Consider the following 22095-nt stretch of genomic DNA (forward strand, 5'->3'; position numbering starts at 1 on the left):
ATATATATCCAAGACAACCCCCTGGTCCCCCCTTGGTGGCGCCGCTGGAATAGGAATGATCGGCAGCTCCGCACACAGACTGAGGATTACCTCGCCGATGCTGGAGGGAGAAAGGGAGAGAAGCTGGCGAGCATCCGTCTCCATATAACGATCCCTCATGCTGGCGCGCATGCGCCTGAGTGCGTGCGTGTGTGTATGTGCGTGCGTCACACTTTGCCTCGTGGAGAATTAACGAGTTGTGAGCGGTGTGAGGCGAGAGGAGGCGAGGCGGCGTGTTTGTGTGTGAGCGACTGCACATGTGAGGAGGAGGAGAGGGAGGGGGTTGCCAACGACAATCTGAGTCACAAAGAGAGGAAGAGAAAGAGAGCGCCGAGAGGAAAGGGGGGAGGCAGGCAGGGAGGGAGGGAGGGAGACAGTGGAAACCTGAGAGAGAGAGGAGAGCAGCAGGCAAGGAGAGTAATAAGATGGAGCATGTGAGGAAAAAAAATGAGTAAAGGTGAGATGAGAGAAAAAAGCAAATGAAATGGGAGCTAGAAAGAGGTAGCAAAGGAGATATCTGAGGGAGGAAGGTTCTCCAAAAAGCCAAAGTAGCATCTGGCAGAGTCAGAGAAAGGAGCAGTCTGGGGAAGAAAATTTGTTCATTTAGAAAGGAAAAAAAAAAAAAAGAGGGCCAAAGTTCAGGGGATATGAGGTGTAAGAGTGTGAAATGTGGGGGGCTAAGAGCGATAAGGAGGGAGGATGAGTAGAATAAAACAAATTACCTCGTAGCCGAGCCGCGCAGCTCTCTGCAGCAGAGTCTCGCCTGCGTTCTTGTTCACGATCAGTCGCCGAGCCTCCGGTGGGATAGGGCGCACGGCGGAGGGCTCAGGAGGGGGGGTCCTGTGCAGCCCCGGTACTTCCGGCGGGGCCTTGACATTCGCCTGTGGCAGCAGGGCGGGCGGACAGAGCGCGGCGGGGGAGCAGGGCTGGAGCAGAGAGCAGGGATAGTGATTAGGAGAGGCGGCTCTCTTCCTCGGAGCGCTGCGCCGCTCAGCCGGCTGAGAAAAGATGTGGGGGAGAAGAGTGAGCAGGCGCCGCCGTGTAGCGCACAGTATAAAAATCTGACACTCAAGGGCACATTGATGAAACCTGACAAATGTTGACATAAGACAATTATGCATACCTGAGCTAAATGGGGGGAAGAAAATGGCAGCAGTGGGAAATTTTAGAATAAAAAACTAAGTTTGGTAGGTTTTTAAACCCAATATGAACTCATAAGCGTTCAAGATTTCCCTTATGTTTCGGGGAGACATTATGCATTAATGAGGGGAAAAAAAGCATCTTTCACAGTGAGCGTTCACACCCCGAACACTAAAGGCCGCCATGCCCCTTTGCTTTAATCGCTGAGCCCTCACAGAGGGAGCTGCCTGCCTGTGCTTGTGTGAGTGCGTGCGAGCAGCGCGTTGCCCTCTCAGTGGAATTCCATGTTGGATCAGCTGTCAGCCTGAGGAGGAGCAGGGGGACGGAAGCAGCACAGGCAGGAAAAAAAAAAATACTTTTTTTTTCGATTTTCCCCTCTGCTCCCTCTTTCTCCCTCCTCCTCCTCCTTGTGAGCGTCATGTGCTCCACCAATGCTGCCACATTCCTCATACTCAATCAGGACACAGAGATGCATAATTGCTCCAGGGTTTTGTTGTCAGGAATGCTCACCAACACGCAGGACACTCGCACGCAAAAACGGCCCAGATGACACACGCTCGACAATTAAGGCCAGAGACAAACACACACACACACACGGGGACAAGCGAGCAGGGCCTCCTCAGGGAGCTGCAAAGGGCACAGGGAGGTCAAAGCTCCAGCAGCCCTCTAAACATTGTAAACATACTTCCTTCCTCTGTCCCTCCCTCCCTTTCCCAGCTGCATAATGAGAGGAGCCGACAGGCATACAGAAACACACTCTGCTGCTGCACACATCCAGACGGCTCCTATCGGCGCTCACCTTGTCGTCCGCGGCTGATTCCAGATCAGGCGCAGAGCGCTGGCCCGGACTGGTGGGCGCGGCCTCTTTCCTCTTCTCGCGCTCCCTCTCTCTGTCTCGCTGGCTGGTGTGCTTGGTCTTGCAGGGCCGCTTGCCCTTGGGTTTGTCCGTGTCACTATGGCGACGGGGCTTGAGGGGAGGGACGCTTCCCACGCAGGACTCCGGGGCCGGCGAAGGGGGGCCCCTCTTTGACTCTTTAAGGCCGCGGTCACCTGAGAAGAGGTTCGGCTGGTGCGCTCTGTCCTTTGGCTGGCCGGGGGGAAGGGCAGGAGCAGCTACTCCTGGAATGGGAGCAGAGGGAGAGCAGGGAGTGAGAGAGCTGAGCAGAGGAGGACGCAAGGCCATCTCTGGCACACTGTTAGTTTATTAATGAGCACAGAGCTGTCTGGGAGCACACGTGTCTAACCTAGCTAAGAAAAAAAAAGGGAAATGGAACAACACAAAGATTGTAGTGCATTGAGAAATTAGCCATACCAGTTTCACTTTATGCTTCTAGAAAATAAAACAAGTGTTTTGTTAGGATTTAATGCAGTAGACCAATAAGAATCCCTATTTTTCTACGACTCTTACATTTCGAGAGCGTTTCTCCAACAATGCTGCACTTCCATGTCCTTGATCGCAAAACAGCTCAAGGTCAGCCAAATGGGATGGAGAGAATCTGATCAGTTTTGAAGTCTTGGTTGAATTCAATTTCACCCTTTGACTAGGCCATTCTACCACAATGTGCTTTAACCTTTCCATTATTACTTGAGACTTTATACTTGGGACAGTTTTTCCATCTGGAAGGAAAACCTCCATCAGCCTGGAGTCTTAATTTTGACCGAAGCATATTTTGCTGTGCCTCCTGCATGGCTTGTGACAAATTGCAAACAGGCTGCCTGTCATTCTGACAGTTTTCCATAAAATGACAGAGGAGAGATTCAATTCAGTTCAGTTTATTTCTATAGTGCCAATTCACAACTCATGCACTTTACAGTTCACCAGATCATCCAGTCAAATTGATTCAAAGTTTTTTATTTAAGGAAAACCAGTTGATTGCATCGACTCATTGACTAATGCAATTCCTCACACCAAGCATGCTTGTAGCGACAGTGGAGAGGAAAAACTCCCTTTTAACAGGAAGAAACCTCCAGCAGAACCAGGCTCAGTGTGAGCGGCCATCCAAGAGAGATATTTTTTGATAGACTTTCCCACCTGAGCTGTGGATCTTTGCAGCTCCTTGAGGGTTCCTTGTGTTACCTCTGATTAACACTCCGCTTACCTGACCTATGAGTTTAGCTGGACAGATATATCCAGACTGGTGTGCAGTACGGTTAATTTATTAATAGGAGGACTCTGCTTACTCAACACACAACTTCTAAAAGAAAATGGTTGCACTTTATCATGCTTAGGAGCATCTGCGTAAATGGATTGAACAGAAATTAAAAAGTCTCAGATTTCCTTTCATCAACTATTTTTCTCAAACTTTATAACTTAATGGCAATAAAATACATTGTGGCATGGAATATTTCCTGCAGCAAAGACACCTCTAGCTATTCAAAAAATGATGCAAATATACTCATGAGAAATCAAAAACCTTGCTGAGCTTTGTCAGAAACAACCGTTATTAGTGTGATTTGTAGAAAGATTTATGCAGTAAAGAAAATTGTATTCAGCAAGTTTTGCATTCCAGTAAATATTTAATTTGTAGACAAAAAAAGTTGAGCAAAGCTTAGAGAAATGGCCTACTTTCAATTTGATGCACCTTAAAAGGAAAATACTTGCACTGTCAGATTCTTACTGGTATTAAGCATTTTAACATTTGTTATGCTAAAGACACTATTATTGTTAAATGGATGGGTTGCCATGGGGATAATGTCTAAACATGTGACAGAAAATTGGAATCATTGATCAATTCTCAAGTTTCCTTTGCTGTTGATAAACTTTCTTTTTCACTGTAAACGTTCTGCTTCCCATTTCAACCAAAGAATAAGGGAAACTCCTTCGTTTTTAATGCGAACAGCAATCCCCTTCAACAACACGCACCAATAAATCCCCCCCATTCAGTCCCCTTGTGATTGGTCTTGAAAAAAGAAAAAAAAGAAAAAAAAAAATCACTGATCACACATTAGTCACAGCACACCTGCGTGTCTCCGCCAACCACTTCCTCTCTTTCATCCTCCTCACAGAGCTGACGCAAACCAACTGAACATTTAATAAAGAGGAAAAGAAACGGGGGTTGGGGTCGTGGCTTGCACGTTTTGGCCCGTGGTCCCCAAGGCCCTTCAACCCTTCTGCCATGCAGGACCAAGAGTCCCACCAGTGATTTCCTCTCCCCCCCCCCGAATCTTCTCTGTCTGCTCTCGGGAAATCCCCTAAAGACGGCCTGCTCATCAAGAAAGTGAAACGTGAGCCAAAGATAGATTTCCGTTACCCTGGCTGAACTCTGAGAATAAAAGGTGGCGGTTAGCCTGACTGGTGGTTCGTTCTTACCATTAGGTAGCTTCTCGTAGCCCCACTTCCCGTTGATGTCGTTCCTCTGCGCTGCTGCCCTGTCCTCAGGCTCTGCTGCATGGATCTTGTGCTCTCGTTGGGTCTGTGCTGGGTTTGCCGCGCGGGGCTGGGGCCACGGCCTTTCCTGTTTGAACTGGGACCCGTCGGGTGACCCTGCCCCTGCTGCGGGCTTGCTGAGTCGCAGTCCCTTAAGCTCAATGCAAACTTTGAGCTTTCGCACCTCGTCATCGTCGTCATCCTCGTTAGGTCTAGTCTGCTCATGCTCATCTGCTGACGGGTGAAACAAGCTTTGTTAATCCTCACACAATAGTACCTGAACGGCAAGCTTAAGAGTGACAAAGTAACTACAACGACAAGGCCTAAACTTTATACTTTACTTCTATGCGCTAAGGGAGAAAGGGTGAGAAACAGAGACAGACAGAAGGGAAGAGAAAAAAACACGGAGAAACAAACCAATAAAGAATAAAGGAGCAGAGACAGACTGCTCCCCGCCGAAATTCACAAGGAATGGGTATTTGACTTGTCTGCCAGTGCCGAGGAGAGCAAGCACGATATCCCATGCCAGATGAAAAGAAGAAAAAAAGAAACCAAAACAGATGAGGCAAAAAAAGATGAAAAGAGAAAGGAGGAAAAAAAAAAAGAGCAGCTTTGAAGAGGGCGGGTAAGCACAGCGGAGGAACAGCAGAGCTGAAAGAGGAGGGAGAAAGAATGGCTGTCCCTCTTCCTTGCTTTTCTAGCGCGCTGTCTGCTCAAAGGGAAGGATTAAACGCCCCTCGGAGCTGGCTGCCACACAGAGCGAAGTGCAGGACAGTGAGTGGGAAGAGGAGGAGGGTGGTGCTATGGTTAAAGCTGCTATCCGGTTGTCTTTTTTTCTCTTTGGCTTTTTTCTCTAAACAACAAATGCACAGTAACTATAAAAAACACAGAAGAATGAGAATGAATGGATTTCAATAGCAGGATTCTACAAAATAAAAGCTTTTTAGGAAAGAAAAACCCCAGCAAGCGCTGTTTTTCTGCAGACTAAAGACATTGCAAGAGGCCTAATAATAAATCTCATCAGCAGGTAGGCTACTGGTAAAAACTATGCCTAGGGAAGAGATTTTGACAAATTTATTTTACTTTTATCTCAGTATACACTGGTCCGCTTCAAAAATTGCTTCCAATCGCCACATTTTCCTAAATCAAATACATTTTAAAATGTACATTTACCAGGATCTTAAAAATCTCTTTAAACAAGTAGCGTGAATTAAAAGTGTAAAAAAGGAAACTTCATAATAAATATACTCAAAAGAGCTCTAACCTGCTCCCTCATGCCTTTTATCAGAGTCTTATGGAACAATGAGGCTTTTTGGAAAGGTAGATATTGTATTTTAATTAAGGTTTAAAAAAAAACAACACAAATAGAAAAAACAAACATTATATCCCATAACACATAACGTTAAAATGAGGTTCAAAGTGGTGTGCCATCCCCATGGCTGTGCTACCCTGGGCACTGAGCCTGGTCACTCATTTCACAAACCACAGTTTTGTGCATTTTTCAACATTAGCAGAGAATTGCACATGGGGTCACAGTTACCCTGTGGTCTCAGTTATGAGTATTTTGGTTTCCCTTGTGGGCCGGAAACATTTATAAGGCGAGCTTTATCTCATCTACAAATCAAAGGTTTTATTTGAATACATTAACCTGTGCAGAAGAAATTTTGTGAAAATGGTTTAGATAACAGTAATTCTAACCCTATCGGGTTTTACACAAAATAAATTATATATACATATATATATATATATATATATATATATATATATACATATATACACATATATATATATATTTATATATATATATTTTTTTTTCCATTTAAACATTAATTTAAGTTAAATTATCATTTTAGTGTAATAACCCCAAGCTTGTGTTGCTCTGAGTAGTGAGCCATATCAACAGCAAAACTAATAGAAAATGTTATTATAGATTATGGCAGGTTGTCCTAAATTTAGATTTTATAAAGAAATGGGGGTGAGGTGGAAGTAAGAATCCACCTCTCTGATATTCTCACCTGTGGACAGCTTGGCTCTCTTCTCCCGCTCCCCTTCCTCTGTATCCTCCTGCTCCTCCTTAGTGAGCGGGCGTTTTCTGGCAGCTCCAAACCCTGGGCTGAACTTTTCCTCCAGGAACTCCTTTGATGGCGTCAGAGTGGGAGGCATGCATAGTCCCTCCTCAGACTCTCTGGTCGCAGCTTTCTTGGCCCCATCTTGACCCTGGTGACCCAGGGACACGTGGTCCCTCGGGGCCACGCACCTCTGAAGAACTGGAACCCTGTTGTTGGCGTACAGCGGGCGGACACCTGAACGAGGCAGACCGGGAAACAGGGTTAGCCGGAAGAGATGAAAAGGGACACCAAGTACGCAGACAGACCAAGCGCGGGCAGGGGAAACCGACGGGCGGGGCAGGAAGATGTGAGGGATCGACGAGCAGGAGAGTGGCGGTTAAACACCAGCCAGCTTTTATTCTGCTTTAAAGGCAGGCAGTAAAACTTTGATGGGGTAAAGACTTTTTAATCTGATGCAAGCCGAGCAGAGCCAGCAGCGTCTGATGGTTCCTCCTACTTTCAGCATAGAAGAGAGACATGCCACCTTCCTCTCTTCTCCCCCACGGCATGACCGAGCCACGCCCTTTTCACACAGAGCATGACTTTACCCCCCCCATTTCTCCTCGTATCCCTTTCACCGTCTCCCTCTCCGTGCCATAATTAGGCTCACACGTCAGCCGAGGCCTCGCTCCAACACACAGCTGGGCTCCCAGCCAACGTAACTATACCCCCCCCCTTTCCGTTGAGCTCTCTCCCCCCCCCCCCTTTCCGTTGAGCTCTCCCCCCCCCCTTTCCGTTGAGCTCTCCCATCCGCTTTCTCCCCCTGCTTTCACTCACGCAGCCCCTGCCCCTCCCTCTCCTCTCTTGCTCGCCCCCTCTCTCTCCTCCGTCTCGCTCTGCACAGATAAGCACAAAAGGCTCCTTGAAAATAAAAACTCCCCCTCGCCGTCTCGCTTATGCCCGCCCAGTTTATGCGAGAGTTGCGTGTTTTTGCAGGAGAGAGCATCTTTTTTAAGAGTGACCCCAGTTTTGCCTCAGCTTCTGCTGCAAGTGTGCACGCGTACCTTTTGTTTGCATGAGTCCTTTTATGAGTATGTCTTGTCCTCTTGCATATGTGTGTGTGTGTATTACTCACCCTCCCTCTCTGCCTGCCTGGTGGTGTGCTGGCAGGACTTCAGCCCTCTCTCTCTGTGCTGGCCGTCTGCCAGCTCCCGTCCTGCTGCCGCTGCCGAGGCAAAGACGCACATGCCGGCGCCGCCCTCCTTCTCCTTCAGCTCCAGCTCGGAGAACCGCATCATCGCCCGCTGTGCGCACACAAACACACAACAAAACAAAAGACAGAGAGAGAAAAAAAGGGGGGGACAAAAGCAGAGAGAACCCATGAAAACCACTCATCTGCCCACGTCACAAACACACACACCTCTCTAAGCCTAAATCTGGCCTCAACAGCTACAGAAGCAAATATTGCGTCAGCAATTACATTGTCTTAATATGAAAGAAATTGCCAAAGAAATAAATTAAACCCACGAACGCACACAAACACACACAAGACAAAAAAGGGGGGGAAGACAGATAAATCACAAGACAGAGGTTAGACTAGTGCAGCCACTGTGAGTCCATGCGCTCTGGGCCTTAAAGTCCTGGCATCTCCCTTTCCTGAAACATAAACATGGACTGGAAACATATACATCTAGGCCCTGAGGCAGATAGAGGAGATGAGAGAGGGGGGGGGGGGGGGAGAGAGAGAGGAAAGAAGGGAGGCAAAAAGGAGGAGTGTGCAGCGGTACAGAGTACAAAAGGAGACAGAGCCTGTCAGAGACAGATGTGATAAGAAATGTAAAGAACTGACCTCCCAGTTAGCTGCAGGTTGGCTTATATTACTCTCCTCTCGTGATAAGACTTCCATCTAAGCAATTAGAATGGGGGGCTCAATATATCTGTCCAGCATTTCATCTTTTTTTTTTCTTTAATGAATTTGTTTCTCCACATATTTCTTCACACATAAATAAGCAGCTACAGTCCCACATAATGACACAAAGTAAAGTGACTCAACAGGTCAATCAAATGCGCATCAAAGCCATCAATTCATTTCTGAAGCAAACTGGCAGACAAAATATAGCAAATGTACGTATATATAGAGATGCACCAATCAGACTTTCCCATCCACTGATATTCAGGTTTCTTTGAGGTTTGACCTGGTGAGAAAATAAACAGCAGCTCCTTGATAAAAGTTGTAGTTTTCGATTCAAAACTGGAGCGGCTTATGAATTGATTAAAAACCCTTACATTTTTCCATATTGACTCACATTTCACCCAAATCCATTTTTATCACTAGAATCATATGACCAACCAGCACAAGAGTGTGCAATACTGGTAAATAGAAGGAAACAATATATTTTTTACACATTAAATCTTAAAAAAATGAAAGGTGCATTAGCATTTAGCTCCTGAGATGAGACTTTTGTTGAACCACTTTCGGCTGCAGTGGAGGCTACCTTTCTTATGGGGCAAATGCCTCAATAATAGTAATACTTTTGAATATTTAGAGTTTGCTCATTTGTCTTTGCAAACTCAGTCCAGCTCTGTAAGAACAGTGGGGAGAATTTTAACTTAATTTAGTTAACTGGACTTCTGGTACACCACTTTGTGTCCATCAATGAAAACATTCTTCAGTTTGTAGAACAGTTTACAATGTATGAACCTTATTGCAAGGTATGCATTATAAATTATTTCTAACCTCTGATTTTTATCCACCCTTAACGAACTACTGAATAAAATGTTGAGTTCTTAGTTTTCATACATTATATCTATTGAAAATTAAAGCCTAAGATATAATTGATTAATTTTTTGGTGCATCTCTAGATACAATATTAACACAATAGAAAAGATGTTTAATAAAATTTTTAGATTTATAAAAAGTTTTAACATATTTAAAATTTTCCAGAAATGCAAAGTCTGATAGCTTTGTTGCAGCTGTGAATAAAAAAAAAAAAGCATGACACAGACAAAACCCTGTTTTCTCGAATGCATTCGTGACATACACAGACATGTGCAACCTATTAAGATATCTGCCTCAGAGCCAGTGGATAATAAAATATATATATATATTCTTTGTGTTTCTAAGCACATGAAACCCTAGAGACAACTGTTCAAAACATGTAACTTAATCTGTGTGCCTAGATGGTAGTGGGCGAGAGTAGTGGCAAGTTTACATTAATAGAGGTCATATGATGCATGTTAGAAGGCAAGGCATTTCATCCAGTGGGGTGAGGAGGATTATGACCTCGCAAAGACCAGGCAGGGAAGCTCAGGCCAAAAAGGAGCTGGGATTAGGGGGAAGGGCTGTGATTGGCAGACAGGGGGCATGCAGAAAGCTTTGGAGCAGTGGTTCTCAAACTTTTTATCAGAAGTGCCACTTCAATACATGACAAGGTTTTCCAAGTACCACCACACTCACTGACTTTTCAAATACTATTCCAATGGACATCTCATTTACACTCGGAGGGTAAAACCTCCCACTTTGTAGTTGAAAAAAATCAACAGTAAAGTCCCTTGAAGTGGGAATTCTCAGAGTGAGAGCCAAAGATTTCTCACTAACCCTCCTAATCGAGAAAATTCAATAAAGCCGTAATGAGTACAAACCGTAGTTTACTTGAACATTTGACTATTTGGAGCTTATTGAATCTCGGTTAAAAACTGTACTATACCTTAGTCTGCTTTACTACAGTGTTTATGAGAACCAATGCATTTAACGTAGCTTGTGCTGCCAAAGGTAGCTCGCCTTTTTATTGGACAAATCAGTTGGTAAATGACATGTGGTTTCAGACTTTGAAAAGCGTTGGATGAAACTGCATAAGGAGCCAGTTTGTTTATATTTACCAAATCTGATTATTAAACGCAGCCCAAGCAACATGGCTGTAGTTTGAGAACCAAGGCTTCAGAAGGCTGAGGCTGTTAGTATCCAAGCATCCTGCAAGAACCAAATGTCTCCTAACCTTGGGGTTAAGTACAGCCAAAGGCGATGTGATCTTTGAGATTGTCATGATCATGCTCTGAATCTACTGTCTACACCACAGTCAGCACTACATGCTTTAGCCTGAAGGCAGTCACACAAGGAGAGGCTCGTACAGAATCACACACACAGAGTAACCTTTACGATGGCTTCTCAGTAATCAACATACAAAAAAAATGGTGGTTCTGTTTAAACTTTGAACCGACCATCCCTAAAAGAGGGCCTGGAATCAAGCCAATGATAAACTAAAGGGAAGTTCAAACCCCTCAGCCAAGACAGTAGCATGGGTAGTATTTATTTTCCACAGGGCTTTAAATGCAGTTTGCAAAGTTCATGCAAGGTTTGCTCCACAGGCAAAGGGGATAAAGGCAGTGGCCCATGGATATTTATTTTCTTGTGGTTACACATGTAAGTCTGAAATGTCTGCTCATGACATGACAAATAACCTGATACAATATGTGGTAAAAAGATAAACTTGTGAACTTACCTGTAGGGCTCTCTGCTCGCGGCTCAGTTTGCTAGAGTCTGCATACAGCTCTGTGGTGACGCATTTAAAGCGGTCGCCAACGTAGCCAGAGGAGTTGGCAATCCGTTTCGCCAGGCTGGACCTACGAGAGTTTTTAGATGAAGTCTGAGTACCTTCTTCCCCCTCCTCTTCATCGTCATCTCCCTCTGCTTGGGACTCCCCAAGATCAACAATACTGTCCTCCTTTTCCACCTCCCTCTCACACTCCTTTACCACATTCGTATTGTCCTGTGTAGGGAGTGGAACGCAGCTGCCCCCATCTCTTTTGTCCTTGCCAGAGCTACGCTCCCCTGAGGTGCGGGCACAGCGTAAAGTGCTCTGATCTTGATCTTCGGGGTCTGGGCTGGGGCTACTCTCCTCTGTGCTCTCTTCTGCTTCAGAAATCTCTCCTGGAAGAGAGGTCTGGGATGCCCTGGGTGTCTCGGCTGGACAGGGCGTTTCCTGGGGAATTTTTCCTTTCCCAAAAAAAGCATCCTGCTGCCCATCAGTGTTGCTTCCTTTCAAGTTTGTTTTTTTTACAGAGTGACTTGGATGTGCATGGTTTTTTATCTCAGTTTCAGTGTTGATGGGGTTCTGGCTGTTGTGACATTCATTTTCCTTCCCCTTGTTGCTATTCTCTGCAGAAGACTGTTTTTGGACTGTTGGTGTAGACTCGATATCTGTGTCTGAGTGTACAAGGTCAATGCAGACAATCGTTTCTCTAGATGTTGCAGATGAAGGGAGGGTTTTGCTTTGACTGCCACCCTGTCCTTGTACTCCTATCTCCCTATCATGCTTCATTTGGTTGCCTTCGCTTGTCTCTTTCCCAGTGCTGTGAACTCTGTGGCTCCCCCCCTCTTCAGCTACCCGTGGTTTCTCCTGTCCCCGGGGTTTTAGTGTTACATCTGCCCTCTCTGTCGGCTTGCTGTCAGAGTGCGTCTGCATCAGAGGATGGGCCATCTCCTGCGAGTTATAAGTGAGGTATTCTAAGCCCGGACCAGCTGGTAGGTTTGGATAGGTTAAAGGATGTTTTCCAGCTAAGTGGGCTGGGTAAAGGCCGTTGTTGCCCAGCAGAACAGGATTGGGGTACACTGGGCCTTTCCCTGAAATTGGAACAGAGTGTAGCGCCAGGCCATCAGGGATGGGGTACTGCAGATATCTATTAGCATAAGCCAAGCTGTGGTTCAGAAAAGCTTCGCTTTGGGGAAGGAAAAGGTGAGGAGGGTTTCCATTCTCCAAACATGGCCTTTTGTATGACGACAGATCGGGAGTCTGTTCACTTCTCTTATTCATCTGGACAGACCTCTCTGGTCCTTCTCTGTGTTGCTCTGACTGGCTGGGGCTGTGTTTCACCCACTCACCATTAGGTTTAGGGGAATGCACCCTGGAGCTTATCAGAGACGATCCAGAGTGTTGAGAGGAGGGAACGCTGAGGTTTGGCTCTCCTATCCTTGGGCATGAGGAGCTCCGCTGCTGAGGGAGAACCCTCTCTAGGCTCTTGTTCTTAATGACAGAGGGGGAGGCGCGTTTGGCTTGTGAAAGACCCAGGTCTGTGTTTGACCTTGGAGAGGGCGGCAAACCTGACGTGTGCTGTGCATGTGAGGGAGATGGGCTTGGTACAACCCAGGTAGAGTGTAAAGTGCTGATCATCTCTGGTCTCTCTGAGACCTTTGAAGAAGTGCTGCTAACGACAGAATGAGGATGGGAGGAAGGGGACAAGGAGACATTTTCCGTTAGAAGATCCCGACTAGAGGGAAGTCCATAGCGGGCACCAGATGACATGGTGTCCATTTTAACTGAAAAACCATTGGCAGGCAGTCCGTACTCAATAATTCTTCCTGACAAATCCAAGGGCTTCTCTGCAGAGTCTTTGGTTTGCTGGGCTTGGTTAGCTGGCCTCTCAAAATTGACTACAGAAGGAGACCTGCTGCGTACTTTTTCAACTCCTGAACTTCTGTTCTCAGATGCCCCATCTCTTGACCTAGGTTTATGGGGGCTGGGTCTGGCAGAGGAGGACTGCTCTGATGCCATGCTGCTTATAGAAAAAGGATGAGCAATGGACTGCGTAGAATTGGGGCATGCCGATAATGAAGCAGCAGAAGAGGCGGATGGTTGTCCTATTCTGGCAACTGGCCTTTGCAAATCCAGTGCTTTGTCAAGGAGGGTAGGCAGAGGGAGAGGTTGGGGGAGGCGGGACGACATATGAGAAGAATCAGCAGGCAGACTGTTATTATTCCCAGCAGTGGTGCCACTGGTGCTGGTACTACTGGTGCTATTGTTGTTGCTTGCTCCCTTCCTGGAGGGAGGTCTGCTTGGTCTGCTACTCCTGCTCGGAGACCTGTCTCTCTCCATAGCTGCCTGATGGTGCTGAGGGTGAGGAGAGGGCTGATGAAGCTGCTGTGCAAATGGAGATGTAACACCGAGCCCCTTGTCTTGGCAGTGTACCAGCGAAGTGGGGGTCATTGTGACCGCAGGAATCCTCATGGGAGTGGCCACCAGTGGAGAAGAAATGGGAGAGGGAGGGTAGGGAGGCATATAATAGAGCCTCTCAGCAGCAGAAACAGCTGCAGCAGACGTAACATTGCCTCCTTGGGTTGCACACAGGGGAGGGTAGGGCAGGTGCTGGGGAAGGTAGGGACTGGGTTGGCTGAGTAAGGAGGCTTTGTATATGTTCAAAGCAGCGTACTTGGATGTGTCCATAAAGGGATACATGCCAGCTTCAGGGTATGGGCTCAGCAATGGCATGCGGAGGTAGCTTCCACCAGCCCCAGCCAAGCCCAGCTCTGTCACTTTTTCTCCAGGCCCCACTCTCCGTTCCAACCCAAGACCCTCCGCTCCAGAAACTAGCACAGGCTTGTGAAGGCTTGGATGGGTGCCCTTGTAGAGGCTCTGGTATCCATTTGAGGTCTTACGACTATCCAGGGGGCCGTCTGGTTTGTAAATTAGTTCTGGTAGACCATCCCTGTTGTAGGCAAGTGGGAGGGTGGGTGCCTCTCTGCTCTTCTCTGTTGGGAGGGTTCTGATCCCCGGATATACGACCCCACCGTGAAGACGAAGACTGTCATGTATCAGACTGCTTCGGTCCAGGCCCATCGCCGCCAGGGGCGTCAACCTCGCATCCACCTAAAGCGAAAATATATATTTTGTTCAGTTCTACGGGGCATCCTGATGACAAAACCACAGCTGGCTACTGAAGTATAGACTTTCTATACAGGATTCCACAAAAAAAAAAAAAAAAAAAAAAAAAAGGTTTTTCTAAATTAAACTAATACCAACAATGTTCCATTTGTATTTGGGTAGATGACATCTGCTGATCAAAATAATAAGAGTCTACCAGTTAGCATTTGTTGAATAACCACTTCAGAGGGCGGAAATTGATAAAATAAAAAAAAATAATAATAAAAAGGAAAGAGACATATGCATTGGGATGTAGTCAAAAAAAACAAAAAAAAAACAGCAAATTGCTCTATGGGTTTTGTGATGTCCTCAGATGTATGCAAAATGCTTGTTTAATAATGGAACAATATCAACCTAAATGTAAAAATTTACAACAGAAAATTTTAACTAATACAAGAACCAGATATGACATTTTTTATTTTAGGTGACCAATTACCTTAAATTCAACTGAATCGGATTCCTCTTACAGAAGTCTTAAAAAATTCAAGTAGGAATTATTTGGTTTTTGCATCTACACAGACTTCTAGCAAACCACGGATTTTGTTGTCAAAGCAAATGTCAACCACAGGAACTTGCCATATTTTGTGTGATGTTGTTTCCTCGTCTTACTGCCAGGTTAGTTTGTGTCTCAGCATCGACATCACGAACAGATGTTGCCCTGTGGAGATGAGCAAACAGTTAGCACTCGGCGCCTTGGCTCTGTCACATAAACACACTGCGGATGCTAGGCCACAACGCTGCCACTTAAATTTCACAAAATCTCGTACACACACTGTATAGAATTTAAGCTTCATTCTAAAAATTGTGGCGTGAAATATGACAGACTGAATATGGATAGAGAAAAGCGGACAGTTACAATACCTCTACCCCCTCCCATCCATCATCACCCCTTCATCCCTATAGCGCCCACACCTCCTCCCTTTGTCCCCCCTCATACTGGGCTAGTCGAGCACTGTGAGGCCACGTCTATTCAGTCACGTTCCTCACACACACACACCGCTTTCTCTGTGCCCTCTTTGACCCGCTCTTTCGGCTGCCTCAGCCAGCAGAGCGAGGGAAGATTATGCATCGCAGAGCACTTCGGTGGGAGCCCATTTACCACCCGCCAACACAGAGCCTCAGATCAACAATACCCTCGCACCAGAAAACGCACGAAGGTAGAGTGTGTAGGAGAAAAGACGCCCCATATAGAGGGGAATAAACAGACTGGAGCAGTATAGCGAGAAAATATGCAAAAGTTTGAAATGCATTACAAAAGAAATGTTGAAATCTGAAACAAAAGAAACTGGGGGGGGGGGGGGGGGGGGGAATCCATCAAGGCTTATAAAGATGCCCCCGGATCACTTAATTATTTTGTATAAGTCTGAATTTCTTTTCAGGTAGTTCAGTATATGAATTATTATATGCTGGGAAAAAGTTTAGAGACCAATTATTCACTGCAAGTTTTAAAAAAAGTTCCACAACCGGTTTCTGATCCTGTGATTACATCCACTCTAAATATACACAGACTTAGTGTATATTCTAAGACTAAGCCTTAGAAGTGGGGAAATTTTTTTTTTTTCCTAATCTACATTTACGTTGATGTAATAATACAAGCAAAACACCTGCTAAAACGGTGTCCTTGTACATTAATTAAAAGATGACATGCTCATGGCGGAGAGAGCAGGAAGAAGTTGGAGGTGGGGACAGGCATCTTTTACATCTCCAGCTCAGTCCAGTTTTAATTGCTACTCCTGAAACATTAATACGCCACAATTATAAAACAAAAAGAAAACTGTTCTGCAAAAAAAGGAAACTTTCTACTTTAGCAATGCACTGATCCGACATTTCAAGCCCTCTACCAATTTTGACTTAAATCCCTGTAAAACATAAATATGCTGCAGTTTGTCTGATAAAGGCCAACTAAAAATAAAGCAACCATTATGAATCATAGTGCATGTCTCTGGATTTAATCTAAAGTATTGAATTGAAAAAGGTGCAGGCATGGTTGATGCATTCAAAGAGTGAACACTGGAGGCCTTAGTTTCAACAAAGTTATCATTAGGGGGAAAAAATATAACTAAGAGCATCTACCCAGTACCCAGTGTTTTTTTTTTTTTATAAGATCAATTAAGATCAATTGAATTGAGAAAGCTTCCTGGATGGGAAGCAAAACATCTTCAAACCTTGGAAACAGTTTTTTTTTTTACTTTTTCAGAATCAATTAACAATAAAAAACGCAGGTTTTTCTATTTTGGGTCAATCTCATCACAAAAACCATGTGTTGCTGCCCTGGGTGGGGAGCCATACCTCCAAACATCAGTGCAACACACAGCAGGTTTATATTCATATATCTGTTAAATGACAAAGCCACGGCATTATTGTACGGAGGCTTTAAGTGACTTTTTTCCACCCTGCAAATTTTCAACCTGTTTTATTAAAAACTTAAAGCGCCCCCAGAGTTGCAATTCTGACTGATATTTCCAGTCGGGTTGGAAGAGGCTGCACAGGAGCAGAGTGAGAGACAGAAACTGCTTTAAATAGAAAGACTGAGCCTTCTGTGGAGCTCTCCGGAGCTGAGAGCAGCAAAGAAGCTGAGCTCCTCGATCATCGCGGTGAAACGCCTCGCTGCCGCGCCGCTGGCACGCCACGTTTTTTATTGCGGTGACCCGGAGAACATTAATCAGCCTGCCGAGAAACAGCCCCCCCTCTACATTACCACCACTCCTTCTCCTCGCCCTGCAGCTCCGGTCGGCCCGTTCTGCTCCAACAACACACGCATCTAACGGAACCGAAACGGAGCGGCGCGTCTGTGCGCGCGCGCGGACTCAAAGCGCGCTAAGACTTGCACGTTTTGACTGCATCCTGAAAGCGCAGACGCTGTTGAGAAATCACCTCTTTCCCGTTTCCTGTTCCGAGTCCGCGCAGCGTCTCATGCGCACACTTTCACTCCCCGCGTGTCTGGCAGGCAGGCAGCGTCTCCTCGTGCGCTGACAAGTCTGCGCGAGGCGCCAGGAATCAGTCAAAATCAAACCATTCAGCTATTTTTCTTTCTGCTTTGGTTTTCACGAAGCTGCGCATCCCTTACAGAAATAAAAAAGGCAAGCGAAACAAAATAAAGGTGAACTATTCTGCCCAACAACAACAACAAAGAAAAACACTTACTTTATGCGTTGATACAAGCGGTGATGTATCGTCTCCTATAATATATCATTGTTCAAAGGTATGAAATGTAAGACATGAAAGTTCAGGGTCCATTTGTCCATTTTCGTACAACGTGTCGGTTGGTTTCCATCTTTAGGCTATCTGCTTCTCGGAGTTTCCCCTCTTACAATAATCACCAGCTTTATAGTTTTGAAAGATCCAATGTCCTCATCTAATTTAACTTGGCTATATTTCCCTCAAATATTGACATCATTTTCCGTTATTTGTATCCCGAATCAGATTTAAGAAAAAAAAAAACCACCTGATTGGATCCCCTAATTAAGCCTAATTGCGACCTCCTGCGCGCAGTTAAGACTAGACGTTATTCCACTGCAGAAGACTGAGTGGAACAGATAGGCTAACTAACAGTCGGACAAAATAAAAGAATGTGAAATAAAAATAAAAAACAATTCGACCGTTTTAGTAGGAAATCGCCATTGTGTCACTTCTTATACCCCCATATTTCATTAAGAAAAAGTCATGTCCATTCATAGTTGACCATATCTATTTTTTGTATTCATTTAGTTTTTTTAAAGTATTTTCTAGAATTAAATCACTATTAAATACGCATGCATAATGTATTAATATACACGAAATGATAAAGAACCTACCAGAGGACTCTTATAACCAAGATCAAACCAAAACAAGCCCACCTCTGATTGATATTCATTATTTATTAGAATCCTATCCACATTTCACATGAGAAGCATATAGAAGATCAATAGAAATAGTCAGATTAAACGTCCCCTGGCAGATCGTAATTTCAGAAATATGTCAGTGCGACACTAGGAGGTGATTATGCAGCAAAGTGACCAGGCCACGCGGACAACGCGCTTGTCAGATTCCATATTTATGGTTATGATAACGGAAATCTACCATAAAAAATGCTATGAAATAGAGAAAGAAGTGTACTAGAGAGCGTTTTTTCACTAACAGAAGAAGTGGATATTTTTATTCGGGAGGAAGAACGATCAAGCTGTTTAGTATTTATTTAAAACGTTCTAAATGTTGATCATTTGCTATAGGCTGTTTTAACCCTTCAATAAGATGCAGCCTGTACAGGCAGTGAGACAGAGGGAGCTGCGGGCCTGCAGAGAGGGTGTCAGATATCAAACAGGCCTGCTGTTAGAAGCCAGGGAGTCTGGTTGCTGGAGGATTTTCTGAGACCAGATCCGAACATAATACTGCAGCACAAGAGAGAACGGACTGGAAAGAGACCCGAGATAGGAGAAGAAGGGAAGGGAGGGCGTCGACGCCCATCCCTGCAGCTAAGAATAGTTTGGGGCAACAAACAACTCCCGAGGGCCGAGCAATCAGTCACTGCGCGGCTGGCAGCAGCATGCACCACCACCAGCATGCACCAGCAGCAGCAGGAGGAGGAGGTTTGAAAGAAGTAAAAAATGGGCTGAACTGCTTTTCGAAGTGAGCAGGTTCTGGCTTCTGTGCCAAATCTCATTAAAGATAATCATTTTAAACTTGAACATTTTTTAACGAGTTCCTTTCCCTTTTGTTCTTTCTGGTGACTGCGCCTTGAACTCTGAGTGACCCGCGGTGTGGAAACAAAAACAAACACGGTGCTCCGCTTATCATCTCCTCCTGCATGGCGGAGGCCCTCTGTAAATCCCTTATGCAGCGCGACTGCAGTCTTTATGAGCACCACTATTTGGGCCTTATTTATCTTTAGACAAACTGATCTGACCGCCAAGTGGAACGCATGAGCGGAGCAAATGAGCTGCGTTTGCTGTGTCCCGTTTTAAAGCTCGTTAGAGTGACGGCAGACCGGGGAATGTAGGTCTAACTGCGCGCCCTCTCGCTCTTTGTCCTTGGAGCTTTGCCAGCAGGCTCTCTGAAGCGCAGAGCTCCGATCAGCTCTAAAAAAAATGCACTGTGACGCAGGATAATCTCCGCAGCGACGAGGGTGGGGTGAGGATAAACATGGATTAAATGCGAGCGCGATGGCGCGCGCACACACGGGAGAAAATGGAAAAGCCGCGCACGGCGCTGCAGGTGAACAAAACGGAAAGCAGTGGGAACAAATCCGAGGGAAATACAACCAGAGCGCGGAGCAGAAGTGCAGTCTGGCTGCAAACTATCTCTGCGCCTCGGGCCTCACTCTCACCAGCATCACACCCAGCATCATAATGAGCAAAAAGCTTAGGAGCGCGGAGCGCCGGCGCAATTTTAATTGTTATTGATTATCAGGCTGACGCGTGCCAAATGGTCCGACTGATCATCACAATGAAGAGCCTGTGAAAAGTTGACAAGCTGTTTCTCATTTTAGATCGGAGCTCAGAGGGGCCAAAGAGGGGATGGAGCCACCGCGGGCACTGCGCGCACACGCACGGGGGAAGGGGGGGTGCGGACGCTGGAGGGAGATGGCGGCGGCTCTTCAGCTGTCCCATTATTAGCGTGCCAGTTGTAAACAAGTGAGGGGGTGCGCTTGCATGCGTTCTCCCCGGGGCCGCTTCACAGCCGCATGCAAGTCGGTGCACGGTTCAATCCCTACCCCTCGGCATCCCGGTGGACAACAAAAGCCACATTGTGCGCACCCTCACCACACCGCCTCCACCCCTGGTGCTGTCACAGGGACCCGGGTGGCGGCCACTGAACTGGCTCTATTCATCCCGGGCCAAATGGGGGACTAAATGGCTCTTTATGCCACCAAAGGACACGACTGTAATAGAGATGCGCATGCACGACCCGCCCCGCATTTACCGGAGTTTATTTTTAAGCGGATGGTCTCTCCTTCATCAGTACTACCTCTAATATCCGAGGAAAAACATAAGGTGATCAAAGATTTTCACAACAGCATATTTGAACCAGGCAAGTTTTCTGGTTCTTTTGCCCTCTGACCTTTTTCACAAGATTAGTTTTCTGGGGCCACTTTTACCTTTGTCCTTTTCAGTAAAGGAAATGGGCACAGATTAGATCATCAGGGCAGAAATGTGTCCCATAAAGAGGCCCAGATAAGGAGGTAGCTTTTTTATTACCCTGAACCTTGTTGTTGTTGAGTTTTGTGTGAGGTTGCTTTCTTATGGTGAAGCTTTTCAGCATTTCAGTCATTAAAAGCAAAATGAACAGGATCTGAACATCCCAATCAAAAAGATGAACAATAAATCACCAGGATAGTAAACATCCAGACAATACTACATGATATACTCCAACAAAGTACTCCAAATTCAGAGAAAAAAACTACCTCTCTGACAGGGATGCTTTCTAATAGCTTGGAAGATGTTTCTGGAAAACAACAGGGTATTTGTTCCTGCAGCAAACACTCATGTTTAACCAGTCTGGGAAAAAGAAAGACCAGTTCAGTGTAACAGTCAACACACATCTGCACTGGTGGTCAAACTAATAAATCAATCCTCTGCACGTCTTATTTCTGATTTCCACAGCAAAAACAAGAACGCAGAATAAATTCAGAGGTGCCCCATAGGTATCCTATTGGCCCTTTGGTATAAAAGGCCCCAGAAGTACAGGTTAAAAAGCTTTGCAGCCAACATGAAGCCCATCCAAACAGCAGATAACACATTCTAGCTTTGAAGGCTATGTGGTGCAATAAACTGGCTGGCTACCTCCCCACTGCGCAGCCCAAAAAAATCTGTGGGGTTTCGTCAGAGATGCCCGAGGCACCGAGGTCTAAAAACAAACCAGGAGCCTTGATCAAGACCGTGCCTGTACGGGCTGCGGAGGAGGGGAGGGATGCATGCCATCAACGCTCTTCTGTCAAATCAATCTTCCAATAGGCCACAGTGAGGCCAGTATAGGCCGGCGCAATCTGAGGAGGAGTGCTAAGTTTTTGTATTTAAAAGCATTTATAGTTCACCAGCACATGTTCTATCTGGTGCCATGCTTATAAGTAAAAGAACTTTACGTTTTGAACTCCTCTAAAACGGTATTGCCAGCCTCTGATAACAATTGGGAAGAAAAAAACTTAAATAGTTTCTAACAAAGATTACCCAGCACAGTTATAATACCCTTAAAATTATCCATCTAAATCTAAACGTAACCAAAATTCTATATAATTTTGATTAGATTTATCAGTCTCTTATATCTGATTGGCAATTTAGGAGTTTGTTTCTTTGGTGCAAAAAGAAAAAAAAATCAAGCCCATTTCTAAACATTATTTGCGTTGAGCACAGAAGTATAGGGATTGAAAAAATTTCAAAATCTCCCTGAGAACTGCTGCAAATCCTGGCAGATTGAGGCTCATCGTTAAGCAAACCCTATTGAAGAGGCGTGCTGGCCTTTTCTGTCCTACCATCAAACAAAAAAGGTTCAAGTTACTAAACTAAAACTCGACTGGAATCGTGTACTTTGGTCAAATGAGTGAAATAAGACGGAGCAATAAATGTTATCTGCTGAGCATAGCGGAGGCTCTATGGTGCTGTGGGCTTGTTTCTTTTACAAAGGCTGTGAGAACTTTTTTAGAGCGTGGAACACCTAGAGATCTGTGAAATACCAGGGCAGGATTAAAGGTTAGGTGACAGCTTGAATAGGGAAAATAGGCTCGCATTTGTTTGTTTTTTTGTCTTCTAGAGAAAAAGAACCAAGGACTTTGAACGATCTGAAGAGAGGAACAAAGAAAAACCATCTGCATTTTCCAACCTCGGATTAAACTGCC

At 45.4% G+C, this 22095-nt stretch overlaps 1 protein-coding gene across 5 annotated transcripts in view; it reads right to left on the reverse strand.

The window, feature by feature from the left end:
• Positions 1 to 22095, reverse strand: part of bcor (BCL6 corepressor) — a 40631-nt gene that overhangs the window by 15148 nt on the left and 3388 nt on the right. For 2 of the 5 annotated variants that reach the window (XM_038299646.1, XM_038299648.1), the window contains exons 2-9: positions 14865 to 14946; positions 11094 to 14234; positions 8444 to 8500; positions 7730 to 7898; positions 6562 to 6849; positions 4490 to 4780; positions 1979 to 2298; positions 762 to 1037 (exon numbers count right to left, since the gene is read on the reverse strand). In XM_038299646.1, coding sequence (XP_038155574.1) covers positions 762 to 1037; positions 1979 to 2298; positions 4490 to 4780; positions 6562 to 6849; positions 7730 to 7898; positions 8444 to 8500; positions 11094 to 14234; positions 14865 to 14946 — 4624 coding nt within the window. The remainder of the gene's footprint in view (positions 1 to 761; positions 1038 to 1978; positions 2299 to 4489; positions 4781 to 6561; positions 6850 to 7729; positions 7899 to 8443; positions 8501 to 11093; positions 14235 to 14864; positions 14947 to 22095) is intronic. The other 3 variants (XM_038299647.1, XM_038299650.1, XM_038299649.1) reach the window with 3 other exon arrangements.

The sequence above is a fragment of the Cyprinodon tularosa genome, unplaced genomic scaffold (assembly GCF_016077235.1).
Source record: "Cyprinodon tularosa strain WSP-4 unplaced genomic scaffold, ASM1607723v1 ctg432, whole genome shotgun sequence".
Taxonomy (NCBI): Eukaryota; Metazoa; Chordata; class Actinopteri; order Cyprinodontiformes; family Cyprinodontidae; genus Cyprinodon; species Cyprinodon tularosa.